General features: G+C 37.3%; 1 protein-coding gene, 1 long non-coding RNA gene and 1 pseudogene across 3 annotated transcripts; 2 read left to right on the forward strand and 1 right to left on the reverse strand.

The window, feature by feature from the left end:
• The first annotated feature begins 390 nt into the window (after positions 1–390).
• Positions 391–8,287, forward strand: LOC111339095 (selenoprotein S-like; annotated as a pseudogene). The gene is made up of 7 exons (XR_015989833.1): positions 391–668; positions 1,096–1,233; positions 1,611–1,717; positions 4,000–4,089; positions 4,553–4,619; positions 5,832–5,888; positions 6,705–8,287. The product of XR_015989833.1 is annotated as a selenoprotein S-like (transcript).
• LOC148726258 (uncharacterized) lies at positions 1,724–3,624 on the forward strand. The gene is made up of 2 exons (XR_015989834.1): positions 1,724–2,718; positions 3,307–3,624. It is a non-coding gene; the product is annotated as an uncharacterized LOC148726258 (long non-coding RNA).
• Positions 8,288–8,303: 16 nt separating the features above from the next.
• LOC111339112 (NF-kappa-B inhibitor epsilon) lies at positions 8,304–14,143 on the reverse strand. Its single transcript, XM_022945696.2, has 5 exons — positions 13,560–14,143; positions 12,271–12,433; positions 11,446–11,836; positions 10,349–10,561; positions 8,304–9,625 (listed from the first exon to the last, which is right to left on the reverse strand). The coding sequence occupies exons 1-5, from the start codon at positions 14,038–14,040 to the stop codon at positions 9,542–9,544; spliced, it is 1,332 nt and encodes a 443-aa protein (XP_022801431.2). The 5' UTR covers positions 14,041–14,143; the 3' UTR covers positions 8,304–9,541.
• Between the last annotated feature and the right edge of the window lie 993 nt (positions 14,144–15,136).

Genomic DNA, 15,136 nt, shown 5'->3' on the forward strand with positions numbered 1-15,136 from the left:
CCCCCCACTTCTCTGGCATAAATTTTGCTGTAACTTTAGCCGGGCTGGAATTGAAGTATTGTTCGTTATACCGAGGACTTTGTTATATAGAGGTTCGATAAATGGACGTTACACTGTACCAGGAAATTCATGCCTCAGACTAGAGTTAAACAATAAAGAGGAAGTTTTCTATTCTAAAAAAAATAACTAAATACGCACAGTTCTTAACTAATCTCAGCAGAAAAAAAAATAGAAAGTTTAAAATGTGTTTTAATTTCAGCATCACTCTCTCCACCCGAATAAGTCACTAGCAGATGAGTCACACAAAGTTGCCCTTTCCCCTCCCCTCCCCTGTTAGACTATGCATGGCCAGTTTCCACCCCAGGTCTTCACGGCCTTCATTTGTCAGCGGTTAAAAACAAAATCGATAGCACTCAATCGCAAATTTCCACGTCGAAGCAGATTTAATAATTGTTTTCAGCTGGAAATTTTTTTCACTTAGGAAAGCATCAGCTGTATTAAAATGAAGACTCTTAACTTTTAGTGGACGAAAATTCGCTTCTCGTGAGAAATGGATGGTTCTCCGGCCGGCGAAGCGCGATCCAGTGGCGGACAAGGAGAGGAAAATCCAAAGTCAAGACCGCTTGAAAATTCAACTCCAACATTTCTTGTAGATACTTTTTATTTAGGTGAGCTAACATAATTGAATGCATAATGAAGTATGGGGTTAGACGGAAATCTTGCCAAACATTGTGTCGCTTTTCACAGTTCTGCATATTTTGTTTTATTTAAAGCTAGAAACCGTGGAATAACTTTTAAAATATGCCCGATACTCACAAACCTTTTTGGACTAAAATGTCTGTTGTTTTGTCTCGGCTCTCCAGCTACCTTCAAAAAATGAATTTTCATTTTTGTTAGAGTATGTTGAACTGCACTAAGAGTATATTTTCATATTGGTGAAATAGTAGAATAAAATAATATGCCAGAAAACCATAAAACCGGAAATAACTACTGCTTTACGGAATATTTCCCTTCTTAATGGTAGAAATTAAAGATTTTAAGAGTTTTTAAATGAACTCTTCCTGTTGATTATTGGGATATTGTACAATCTAACAGGTGTGGGGTTCTTGGAACGTTATGGCTGGCTTATTGTCATTGGACTTGTGATCCTGGTATTCCTGTGGAGCAAACTGAAACCATACTGGAAAGAACTACAGAACAAGTGGGAAAGACAGCAAGAAATCGCAAACTTTGGTGAGTAGGATAATTTGTCTCACTTAGAGCAGAGGTTACACAAACATTTTTGTTTGTACATTCGGCATTGGTCATCTTTTCAACTGAACATTATGCATTATCAATTCAGAAATGTGAAAAGACTGTAGACTCCAGGAAACACAGAGAATGTTTTCTCAGACAGACAGATAGATAAATGAACAAGGGGGGGGGGGGGTAAGTTTCTAAGGAAACTGTGGCATTGTATTGGTGTGGGCTAATACTGAGGTAATCTGGTTTTATCAACTGAGTTGATAATTTCAATTGGCCACCCTAAAGAGTCACTCTTTCAGTCAAAGGGTTGATTTTTTCTTGAAATATCAATGATCGCTGATTTATCAAGAGTTTGCACTCTCTAGACCCAATAAAAGCAGCCAGTCAACAGGAAAGAATGGAGGATGCCAGAAGAAGGCTGCAAGAAAAACAGGATGCAAAAGCTGCTAAGTTTATGGAGGACCAAAGGGTGGTAAGTACTATGGTGAAACATGTGAAAGTGTAGTGTGATTGTCCGGGTGAGTGTAGTCCTGAGAAGAACTGTTGTCGGTGGTGGTGAATGACTTTTCGACAACCTGTGCGGAAGTCATCATCAGAGTCAAGTGAATAGTTGTTGTCAGTAGAATGTATTTGGTCCAGTTCGTGTTAAATGATTGGTCAGTTTTGTTGTGATGTGATTGGCTGTAAGACTCAAGTGACACAAGTCAGTTGTGATTGGTCTGTTTGGATCTGTTGGTAAAGTTAAGTTGTTCTGCTCAGTTTGTTTGTAATTTTAATGTCATGAATGAGTTGTTTGTATAGCCCATTGCAGAAACGTGAGAGGACTGGGAAAGAGTGTGGTTGTTTTCCATTTGTTTGAAAAACTAAGATATTCAAATGAAAGATCAACTAAATTTGAGAGTCTTAAGCAAGAATAGAAGTATTTAGAGGAGGAAAATAGCAAAATGACAGCTCTTCAAATATGACCTAAAATAGAGAGTGTTTGGATTGGGTAGACAGCCCAAGAAATTTTAAGGGTTTGTATGGAATTTTTGCAACTTTTGCAAGGCTCCGATTTGGACACTTCCACTGAAAACTCTCAAACTTGACTGGGTAGCTTTTCATTCAGTAACATTTCAGTTGAAATGTTTAGATTTTCAATGTAATCAATATAAGAAACTCGTCCCAGTCCTCTCACATTTCTGCAATGGGCTATGGAGCCGGTAGTAGTTGACACCTGTTCGGAGGAGTCTGCACAGGTTCAAAGCATTACTGTATTATGATGAAACAGTTAACATCCCTTTACAATATTACTTATATTTCTTCATTAAAACTTTGAATCTTGAAATTGTTTGTGTGCAAAAACTGGGTTTCCCTATACAGTTAACAGTAAGATATAATCCTTAAACTTCCAAGATCTGATTGTTATTTCCACCCTCTAGCTGCTACACATTTCCTGGTAAATTACTTACAAGAATTTGGTGTTCAATCAAGGTAACAACTCCTACCTGATAAGTTTGAGTATTCTCATTACCTGTGTGCTGGATAACGTATGGATATAAAAGGGGAAAGTTACATGTTAATCGCCACTGGAAATGCATCATTATGACCTGGTCAGCTCTTCAACCCAGACCTTGCAACCTTGAGTCCAGGGTATGAACCATAGGGCTTCTGCTTCAGCTCCTACAAGTTCAACGGTAAAATTGAAGAAGAGCTCCCCAAAATATCTGTTCGCTGACTGTTGGCGAACGAAACACAGAAAACACAACGAAAACACGGGCTCATGCAATTTTGTGAGTCTTTGAAAACATTTACTCGTAAAAATTGCTAAATCTAAGTAAGTAAACTCTTCCAATTTCAGCGGAACGAAATGGGTCAGTCAGATACTATGCATCAGGTTCTCATAAATGACAATCGATATGGCCAATAATGCCTTGCACTCGAAATTTACCTCTATCATGTGGTGTTCATCAAAATTCATTTTGAGGTAATTGTGAAAGTTCAAACTTACCAAGATGACAGTCTATTTACTCATTTCTGAATTTGTTTTCATTGTGTTTTCTGTGTTTTGTTCGCCGACAGTTGGCCCACAGATATTTTGGGGAGCTGTTCTTCAATTTTACCAGTTCAACAGCACATGGTTCATAGATGTTTTTACCATTTAACTCCCAGAAGTGATTAACATGTAACTTCTCCCTATAATATCCATACATGATCCAGCAAACAGGTGATGAGAATACTCAGACTTATCAGGTAGAAGTTGTTCCCTTCATCCAACACCAAAATCTCATCACTGCATGATTTGCAAGGTTTTTGCTAACCATTTTCACTGCATTACCGCAGTAGGGTAGGACTAGAACGGAACATATGCAAACCATGCGAGTAGTCCACCCAATAAATCCCACCCATCCCACCCCAGGGGAGGACATCCATCACACAGTAATCTCGTGAGTGGGAAATTAACGTCTCCTACCCCTAACCCTGTAGGAGACGGGACCTCTATTTGTTCGTCCCTATCCGAGAAGACTAGTCTAAGAATATCTAACCATTTCTTGATGTTATAGAAAGGTAGCATATTCTTCTCAATTATTTTAAGACCTTGACTGTTGGACCGGCCGGGGCTTGAACCCTCGACCTCCTGCACAACAGTCCAGCGCTCTATCCATTGAGCTAACCGGGAGGCGGAAATATGTGGTAGCTAGAGGAGAGAATTAACAATTAGATCTTGGGAGTGGAAATTAACAGTTACTGTAATTTATCATTGACTTGAGTCAGGCAGATGAAGCACGAAGAAGGGAGAAAATAGAAGACTGGGACAGACATCAAGAAGGGAAGGGATATCGTACAAAAAGATATAAATCTCCGGTAAAAAGCTTTTCACATTTCTTGTTTTATGGCTTTTTTTTTATTGGCTTATGTCAGATCAAAGGTGTTCATTCAAATTTCAATCTGAACCAACCAGTCTGGAGACAATGTCTGAAATCATCTCTAAGCAGAAGTTATTTCTATCAAGGGTTTACTTGAAAGAAAAGTAATATCTTCTTAACCTTTAATCCCTAAGATTCACTAGCATCTAATTTCTCCTTACAATATCACTCCTGAATCGCACATTAAGGTGGCGAGAATAAAGGAAATGGTCACCAACTAAAGAAGCTGTTGATAGTTAAACAAATTCTCTTTGTCAGCACCTTAGGAAATGTATAGAGAACAGTATGGAGAATATTCACTCTGATGTTAGGGTGTGAATGGGTTAATGATGAGTTTCAGGGAAATTACAGTTGCAATAAGCCTGTGTAAATTTCATTCGTTTGTTTTTGTGTTTACATAGGAGGATTCAGCACAATCCAGTACTTCATCACAGCCAAAAAAACCTAAAAAGCCTCTCCGCAAATCAGGTAAATTGATAACAATCATTGTAGAAAGATGTTTTTTCGTTTAGACAGGGTTTCCTTATTTTCTATGTTCAAAAGCCTTTACTGAATAATTAATTTTTCTCTATTCTTTTTAGTGGGTCTGAAAATCAAATTGTAGACATAAAGAACCATACTTAATTTTCTTTTAGGCTTTTAAATCTGAGATCAGATTTTGCACTTTTATTACATCCAATTTTGAAATCACTGGTGGTCCCTGTAATCTGATTGGCTCTAATTGGTGCGATTTATTCACGAATCGCACCATTTTTTGCTTTAAATCGCATCATTTTATGCTTGACTGAGTTTTTTACACCTGATGTCAGTCTTTCTGTTTTGCATACAAAATAAGATGTAAAAGCGTTTCCGGTTCCACTTTTTATTTAAAAACCGGCTCAGTACTGCATCGATAAAATGTTTGAATTGACCAAGTCCTGTATTTTGGGCGATTTCAAAATGGATGTAATAAAGTGGTAATTGAACCTCGTGTCATGCAATTTTAGTCTGAAATCATACTTGTGATTTCAAGTTGAACTCACGCTGCGCGCTCGTTCGATTTTGAAATGACGTGTATGATTTCAGCCCAAATTGCACTCCACTCAGTTCAATTACCATTATAAATCCTGAGTTATCTTAGCCAAGCTTTGAACAACTCCCGCCCCCATCCCACCCTGGGTGTAGAGGTATTGTGAGAGTTAAGTGTCTTGGCTATTGATGCAACACAATGACTCAGCCAGGGCTTGAAGCAGGGGATTGTGGGCTGGGCTGGATTGTTCAAAGCTGGGTTAAGATAACCCAGGATTAGTGTGAAATCTGATTTCAGATCTGAAAGCTCTAAAAGAAAATTTAGGATAATTGGTTTTGTCTACAATTTGATGATTGGATACTCTTCAAAGAATAGAGAAAATTATCATAGAAAGGCTTTTGAACAAAAGGATTAAGAAACCCTGCTTAAAATTTAACTCTGGATTAGCGGTAATCGGCCTTCAAACAACTGGGCCGGCAGAAAACTACCCTGCTTGAAATATGGAGTGCATTGTCTTTCCATCCGTAGTGCTGACTAATTTATGCATTGTTTTTATTTAATATTTAGATTTTGGTTTTTAGCCAGGCAGATAAAGCTTATTCTGGGTCCAGTTTATGTTAGCATGCAATGAAAACCCCATAATTGATTCTCTGATTATTGTTTCTCATCAGATTACAATCCTTTATCTGGGAATGGAGGAGGATTCAGCTACAGACCACCAAGAAGAGGTACGTATGTCAATGAGAGTCTTTGTTACATTTTTATCCAGATTAGTGATGGGGAATGAGGCATATGGAAGTGTAATATGGAGAATAAGCCACAGCTGATCAAAGAGTTATTGCAGCAAGTAGGGTCGCTAAAGGTTGCCTGGAGTTGACAAAATTCACTACCTAACTTGTTTTGCTGGCCAGCTACACAACTCTTCACTTCAATTATTTTCGTTCTGTGATGTACAGCTAAAAAGCCTCTGACAAGAAGAGTTACCATGTGTGACCAGATTCAGCTAGTGGGGACACAAAGCTTCCGAAAGGTGCTCACACAGATGTGGTAGAGCAATCTTTCAATTGAGTGTTGCAAGTAATCTGCATATGCTTTTGTCTTAGTTTTCCTTTACCTTGCTCTGCAATTGGTCCAGAAAAGTAAAAAGTTAAAGTAAATCAAAGCAAAAGCAATTGTCCTTGGATAATGTCATTTTCCTGTGCTTCAGCCAGTTTTCTTGTTTTTACCCCAAGTTCTCATTGTCTTTTGGTGATATTTTCTGTTTTTATGTACTGTTGTTGTTATATTGGTTTGTCTTTCATTTATGATACTCAGTAGAATTTGTTTATTACCTCACACATGGTGATTTTGTCATGACTAGGACACAATTCTGCAGCCACAATTGTTCAAATCAGCTTCTCTTTCTAAATTCTTTGGGTCTATCCCCGGCCAATTCTGTTGAAGAATAGATTCAGCACCAAAGAAGAGAGTTCAGACTAGCTTCTTGGTGTCCAGCTGTCTTATATTTACCTTGAAAAGTGCTTGATGGACTTGTGTTATTTTAGGTGCAGGAGGCGGAGGATGAGGTTAAATCCACACACAGTCACTGAACAACCAATGGAGGCTTTAATTGTAGTTTTGTAAAATGTTGTAATACTAAAGAAATTCCTGTTAATGATGTGTGGCTCCAGAAAATATCCTTACCTTTCAGTACAAAGGGTGTCGTTCATAACTCTAACCAGGGAAGGTGTTTTTTTTTTTCTCCTTATTTTCCTGAAATGGAGAGGTCTTACTTAACCCTTTAACTCGTACAAGTTATCAAGGTAAAATTTCTCCTCACCATAACAATATAATATCAAGTGGACAAGTGGGGAGAATAAAGAAAATATCAATCAGGGATTTGATCCAACACAAAATTCTCCAAACTCACATCAATAGAATCATTTGGCAGACAGTAAGGAGGGTTACTAACGAGACCTCGGAGATAAAAGGGTTGGAATTTTGGAGGTAGGGATTTTTTCTTGACGGCAACATTCCTCCTTTTTTTAGAAAAATTAACTTGGAAGCTTGTTTGTTTCAGTGACATGTTGTGTAGTTAATGACTTTTAAAATCTCCTTTTCTGAACACAGATCAGAGTGTATGACATTTGCCTTCTAAACACAATTGCTTGTGGAAGGTGAATTGATACTTTTTTCCAAAGGAGAAGTTCTGAAAAATGCACCATAAGGTGCGGATTAATAGCTGTGCAGCTTTTCATGGGAGATCAGAAAGATTGGGCAGTTCATATTATTTTGTAGTTTGCATGCATATCAAATAGTTGAATTAAAGTTACAAAATTAATAGAGTTATACAAGTATTTGACATATTATTTTACTAAGTAATCAATATGTAGTAACTGTGTATCAAGGTATTTTAATTATTAATTTATTACAATATTATAAGTAGCTTCTATTGGCTGAGAAAGTTTCTCTCAAAGTTTGCCAAAAGTATCAAGAATATTCAAGTTGGGGGTCAACAAAATGACACCAAAAGGAGAAAGGGAGTTGTATTTGGATTGTCTGTTAAATTCATGATTTAAGAACAGTGTGACTCAATGTTGTTGATAGATCAGCTGTGTATAGGATCATGTCGTGTGGCTGTTTTGCATAAAATTGCAATCTATGTGAAGAGGATTTCAATAGTGGCCTAAGATGAATATATGTGTGAACTTTACAGATAGTAAAGGTTCATTTGTAGAGCATTTTCTTGACACGAGTCTTTTAACAAAGGCTCATGTTGATCATTTAGTTTCCACTGTCGCTCAACAAGATTAAATTGTGCTGCAATTATGGGCAGATGGTGGGAACACTGTTGAATACCGCTCCCCTAATCCTGGTATTTCCATATTGTGACTGAAGAAAGTGTCTTCTGGAAACTGTCTCAGCTTGGTGGTAAGATGGGAGAGAGGGAGGGGTTGGGAAGTCACTAGGATGGGTGTCACCCTGGGGGGGTGGGAGGTCACTAGGATGGGTGTCACCCTCATTTTTGTCCAAGTGGAAATTTAATTCATAAAATATGCTATAAAAAAAAAAAGATTTTCTTGTACAAATAATACATTGTAAGTGTACATTCAGAGAACAATTAATAAAGGAGTTTTGGGAAATCGCATTCATTTAATTTGAAATGTTTTCAGACACAATTTATTCTGCATGTTTGCCTAATTTGTATTTACAGGCCTTTTTGTTGCATAAAAAATTAATCTGTCAAAAATTTACACCTGTATGGTCAGTACATCATAAAATAAAGAGTGTATTTTGATAAAAATTTGATAATCATTACTTATAAAAGAAACTATTTCCCAATTCCTTTTGAAACCTCTGAGCTGAAAGCCAGTTGAATGAAATAACTTTTAACTACAAACAAGGAAATAAACAGCTGATTTATGCAATCTTAATGTACAAGTTCAAGACTTTTTGAATTTGTAATTCACAGAAGCTGGTTCATTTCCGTGAAGCATTTTCTGCTTTTTTCTATAAGTTTTTCTCATCTACGTGAGCCAAATACACTCAATTTCACCAAAAAGTGATTACGGTATATTTTTCATTGCATAGCAATCATGGTAACTTTGTGGTCTGTGATTTTACTGCACCTTTGAAAACATGAAAGCTCTGAGCAAATGCTGAGCACTTACACTTCACAGAGGTAATATTCACTTGACAACAGCTCGTTAAAAAAAAAAGCCCCCTTTGATTTCATCACTCAGAGTTTGCATTTTTTAAAAATGTGCAGTTCAACAGCATGATTATAAACATCTATTTATTAACTAAACAGCAATTAAAAGTTGATCAGAATATTTACCACCAAAAGAATGCTGACCTAAGTTACAAACAGTTTCTTTTGAAAAAGCTTAGTATGAGAACAGGTTTGAAAGGAAAAGAAATTTTTTCTTGCAGTTTTGATTAAAAAGGGTTATGCAAGGAAAGGTAATGCTGAAACACATTCAAATAAAAAATTTTTGTGTGTAAAATGCCATGCAAATCCATTTAGTGATAGGGACCCTGTTTTACTAGTAAGTATTTTCACGATAATTGCATCTGAAATGTTTTCTAGGTTCCATTTTATCATCTAGTTACATATACCAAACTAAAAGTTGCTTGTACTGTGCATTGACTTCTCACAATATCTCAACAAAAATAACCATTAATTAGTAGTAAATGATAAATATCTTGTTGTTCTATACATCTAGTTAGTACCTGAGTAAATATGCCAGTGAGCTCATTAACTGAAGGACGTGCATATATGAGGTGTAACTCGTGGCTTATTAGAGTACAATCAGGAATAATATTCATACACAGAAATTATTATAATCAGCTGCATTGAAGTTAAACATAACTATATCTTATCTATCTTGGGTTGTCGAGGTTACGCATAAGTGCTTTTCACAATAACTTGCCGCCGGTCATCATACTTTGGCAAAACCAGCGGAGACTGTTCCACTTGGATGATCTAAAGAAATTAGATAATTAATTGACAATTAATGTGAAATCAATGCTTTGTTTTGATTCTTACAACTTGTAACAGCCATTAACTAGAACTTAAAAAAAATTTCAATTTTAAAGTTGAAACTATACATAAGCTACACATGGTAGTTTTGTTCTGCTGAACTTCCCCATAACTGTGAACACGCACAGGCAATAGATTCACCAGGCATAAATTTTCATCAGCAACTACCATCTTTGGTAGCCCTCCACATCTCAAACCACAATTTTGTTTCTACCACAGAAGACAGGGACAGGAAGATTCTAAATTTTGTTTGTAAATTTTTTAGCCCCCTTTAGTTAGTGTCTGTTTCTTAAGAGACTACATGTACAACTGACTTAAATTTTACAGCTTTTAAATATTTATAGATGAGGGGGACTGAGGCTAGTTTTGATTGTTGATAGCATTTTATATTAACTATCCACAACCAAAACTAGCCACAACTAACCTCAAATTAAAATTTCCCAATCAATGGAGAGTTTGGTAACCTCAAGCATGGTTTACAAGTGGAAATCAGAATTTACTGTGTCCAGTGGTTCAAGATCTCACCAGAAAAAATGTGTGATACTTTGATCTTAGACAAGGACATTCATTCTTCTATAATTGTTTTATTTCACTCAGAAGTGGGAAAGAAGAGGTTAAAATTTTTAATTATTTCATGAAAAGTTTCAGAAGTTGATTAATTCTTACCTCTCTGTGTTTATTTGGTTTGATGTTAGTACTAGCTGCTTCCAGTAGGAGCCTCACATTCTGCATTGAGCGCCCACTTGCTATCTGCAATGGAGTGTTTCCTGAGAAACTTCCCTCACTAGCACTGGCGCCGCATTTCAGTAATTCTTGTATAACTTCCATGTTTTCCATTTCTACTGCATGATGTAGAGGTGTACGGCCACCTTTTCCGTCCTTAAATATTTAGAAGAAAAAAAAGAGGATTTGCCTTTTGTAAGAGGGAAGTTGAGTGTTTCTAAGTTAGGTTGCCTTTGATGTTTCCTCCATTTAATATAAATAACACTGTTGGGTGCTTAAGTTGAAAAAAAAATTACCTGAAATTCATGTCCAAGATTTATAGAAGCCGGCATAGATGACAAGCATATGTCTGGGGTGGATCCAGGATTTAGTCAAGGGGGATTCAGAGAATTGTTCCCCTTTTGAAGGGTTGAAGATTTTGAAAATTAGGTCTTGGGAAACATGATTTCCAGCATTCTGAGGGAAAATTTAGGGGGGTTTGACCGAACCACTCCAGGATCCGCCCCAGTATGTCTATTCAACGTAAAATTAGTTGAATTTTCTTTAGGTAGATGTCATGAACACACTTGAATACTGAGCTTATTTTGAGATCCTTTGTATTGTGGACCTGCACCTGGCTCCAAATGAGCATGTTTGCTAGCTTCTTCTTAGGTTGCTAGGGAACAAGAGCATGGCACATCCTAATGCAACTTAATATGAAGTATCTTTTATTAACAAGGGATTTTTGGATCAAGGTCAGTATCTGAGGAACTACACACCCACCCCTCCCCCTAACCCACCCTTCTCCCCTAACCCATCCCTCTCCCCTAACCCACTCCTCTCCCCTAACCCACTCCTCTCCCCTAACCCACTCCTCTCCCCTAACTCACCCCTCTCCCCTAATCCACCCCTCTCTCCTAACTGGGCAACAGCCAACTGGTAACAAGTTAGGGTTAATGTTGGGATGGGGGGGAGGGGTAGGTGTGCAGTTCCTCAGACACTGGCATGGACCCAGATTTTTAAAGTAATTGTTGAATAGATAAAACTCTCCATTGACTCACCTTACAATTTACTTTTGCACCCTGTCTGATTAAATATGTCACTGCACCACAGCAACCTGCAAGTACAGCTTCATGAAGAGGAGTGTAGCCATTAAAATTCTGTAACTCCAGGTTGGGAGCATTCCTTGCCTTTACAAGTGTTTCTAAGCATTCTACACTTGCTCTGTTGCAAGCCAGATGAGTCGGTGTTTGACCATTACGATCAGGCAAGTTCACGTTTGCTCCCGCAGACACAAGTTTTTCTACTATACAAGGTTGTTCTGTAATGACAGCCAAGTGTAATGGTGTTTGTTTCAGGTTGTTATAAATGTCCAGTGTTAAGCATGACATAAGGCTAATCAGGTATTCTACCAGTTGGGTGTTGCCATGAGCGATGGCTATGTGAAGAGGCCTGCAAATAATTGAAAATTATTGCTTGTTATCATAAATGTTTTCTAAGAGTATTAGTGCATAATACAATAAACTGAGGCTTTGTTAATTTAATTTTATAACTGAAAGCTCTTTATCAATTTTATTATCACAATCCCATCCAGGCCTTCCCTTCCCCCATGCTTTTCTTCAATTCCTATTTCTTATCTTTAACCCTCTGTCATTCCCTACCTTTCTATAACCTAGTGCTTTCCCTCTCTCCTATCTCTAGCTCTCTTGTATTTCAACCCAACAGACTGCCGCAAGTTAGCTTTTGGCAGACCTCTACCCCTACAATCTACTCTACAATTTCATCGGATTGCCTCTTCCCAATTGAAAAAACAGTCATTCCTACCTTTGCAAGCAATGGATTAGATAATAAGTAAACATGAAAATCCACATTGAAAAAAAACTTACGTATCGCCATCTTCATCTTGAAGTGTTGCAAGGTGACATTCAGTGGCTGACAGGAGACTCATTGTCGCCACGTTATCACTCATCAGTTTGGGTTCCGGACTGACTGGTGTGGCTGGTTTAACAGCTGGTTTGACAACCGGTTTAAATTCTGGCTGAACTGAAACTAAACCATAGCAAGCTCTGTCATTTAGACTGTCTCAAACATGAGGTGCATTGTATAAGCCATGTTAAAGCTGGATATTAAAAGGTTTTTATTGAAAGTACATTGTCCTTAGGTTAGCGACAATTTATGAAAAAAAATTTAAATTTTTCTGTCTGAGTCCTGTTGCACTGGACTGACCGTGTATTACTCATTAGCGGGAGTCCCCATGGGCCAAGGCTAAAAGACGACTTCCTCCTCAGGGGATCTCCCTGAGAAAATCACATCCTTAGAAATGTCCAACGGGGAAGAATTAAACTTGGAAACTGATTGTTGGTTGTTTCCTTTGATAATTTCTATCTTATTTGTCTTCAGAGAGTTAAAAATGTTTTTATTATTTCCTTTTTTCACAACGATACAGGTAACCCCGGGAGTTAAGAGGTGACAAATATCTTTTTCACGTTAACGCAGAGTAAGGGGCTTAATGGGACTTTCCCAAATAAACCGGAAACTTGAGAGCACGTGAAATATTAAACGTAATTCGGGGCTCTCCCTCGATTTGTGCCAAGTCACTGGCTCGACATTTAGTCAAATGCTTTTTGACTAAAAATCCTATAAACTGTTCAATGGCTCTGTGATAGACGATGACATAAGAAAAATGCAGTGATTTTCAATTTTGATGATTACGTGCATGTACTCGTGCCTGACGTATTAAATGTTCTTCATCAAATGAAGTTATCTTTCAAATGAAAGTAAAAGTAAATGTCTGATTTCGTTTCTCGCTTATTTCACACTTGTGTCCACATGTTTCTCCACATTGTAGCAGTACGCATCTAGAATGTGTTTTCCACTCAGTTGTGATATAAAATATCATTAAAAATCATATTTTGTTCAATGTAACAAATGAATAATAATTATCCTCTTCGTCGACGCATGCATTTATCGAAAATTACACAATATACCTTGTAAGCATCTCATTTTGCCGTTCTCTTTTTTTAATAACTGTTTAAATATCAAACAAGCCATTGCTCTTCAAGAGATAAATGGGAATATTCTTCTATAAGATTCGACCATTGGGATGAAATCCCAAAACTGCTTGCGTATACAGAATTTTTCTAATAAGCGACAAGGTCACCTTTCGATACCTTACCTTCCATCGTCCGTGGTAAAATAGGTCTGGGCCGTTTCGTCACAGGTTCCTCTCTTTTACTGAGAGAACTTTCTGACTTGACAGTTTTAGCAGCTACAATAACATTTGTGGCTTGAAATTTTCGCTTCTCCGCCAGTTTTTGCTGTCCGCGTTTTATTACAGGTGCTGTACCACCAATATCAGTAAGCTGTGTTTTGGTGCTCACTCCGTAGGTTCGAGTCGCTTTTCCCCTATTAGGAGCGACAACTAGCGGATGAAGTCTTCTGTCCAAACCTTGCTCGTGATGTCGGGTCATCGGGGAAACTCTAGCAGTCAGTTTCCTTTTAATTATGTCCTTACTTGTCTGATGAATAGAGGCATCGAAGTTCGCTTGTTGTAGAGCGGAAGTAACTAAAGAGCCGTTCGATCTAAAATCAGCGTCGCTAACATCGAATTTATATCTTTCTTCCATTGTTGATCCAAACCCTGTCGTACTAACCATTTTTTAATCACTAAAATATCACTTGACTCAATGCACCAGCCACATAAATAAGTTACATGCAAAACTGCAAGCGAAGTCCCTCGTTTGAAGCACAGGATGCAATAAGGTATATTTTTAACCTTCGCTCATTCTTAACCAATCAGAGTGCACGTCACTAAGCAAGCAGTCGAAGGGACTTTCCCGTTTTGGTTTCGCTTTTCAGAAATCACCAATTCAGATTCTTCCTGTTTCAGTTGACTACTGTTCCAGCTCTTCCTTACTGTTATAACAATTTTTTTCAGAAAGGTGAAAAGTAGTTCATTACAATCGGCTGAAGAGAATTTTGGGAAATCCCCTCAGCGGGCAGATATGAATTAAAATTGTTAAAAAAGTTCTCGTGCACTCTCTATGTTCTTGTCACGAAATGTTTTGCGTGACGAGATAGGATTAATTCCCTCATTTTATTAGAATATTATTAATGAGAGAAAATGTTGACGAACTCAGGTTATTACGGGTGTTTTGATAGGTTTGTTCTTTAGCTCTGTATATGCCATGTCCCTTTTGTTTCTCTTGTTCGTATTCACTCCAAGAAGGATGTTTACATTTATGACTCAATCCCCCCTCTCCTATAATTTACTTACCCTAGAAAACTGTTTGTTAATTTATTTATATCATTACGATTCCCAACTTGAAGTTTCTTTTCTGGATCTGCATTTCTTAGGAACGTTTTTCTCGAGTTTAAGAACGGAGAAAGGAGTTGTTCTTCTTTAAAATTAAAAATATCTGTCATTTTGTTCAGTTCAACATGAAATGACTCTCCATTCATATCATTTTGAAGAGAAAGAAAATTTATTCAAAGCTTCTTCCTCTCACCTCAAAAGAACTAGTTCGTTACTGAGGACTCACATTTCTTGAAAAATTTTTTTTGTTTCAGAGTTAAATCAACTCACGTGAAAGTTGTTGCAGAAACGCCAGTCGCGATCGATTTTAAAAATCCATCATAAATTATGAACTTTTTTCGGGTGTTTCGCCATATATTTTCAATCTCTAATTTCCAAATTTATATACACATTCTCAAATTTTTTGTTTTTGTTTTTTATTTTTAAGTTTCCTTCTG

Source organism: Stylophora pistillata, chromosome 7 (assembly GCF_964205215.1).
Source record: "Stylophora pistillata chromosome 7, jaStyPist1.2, whole genome shotgun sequence".
NCBI classification, from domain to species: Eukaryota; Metazoa; Cnidaria; class Anthozoa; order Scleractinia; family Pocilloporidae; genus Stylophora; species Stylophora pistillata.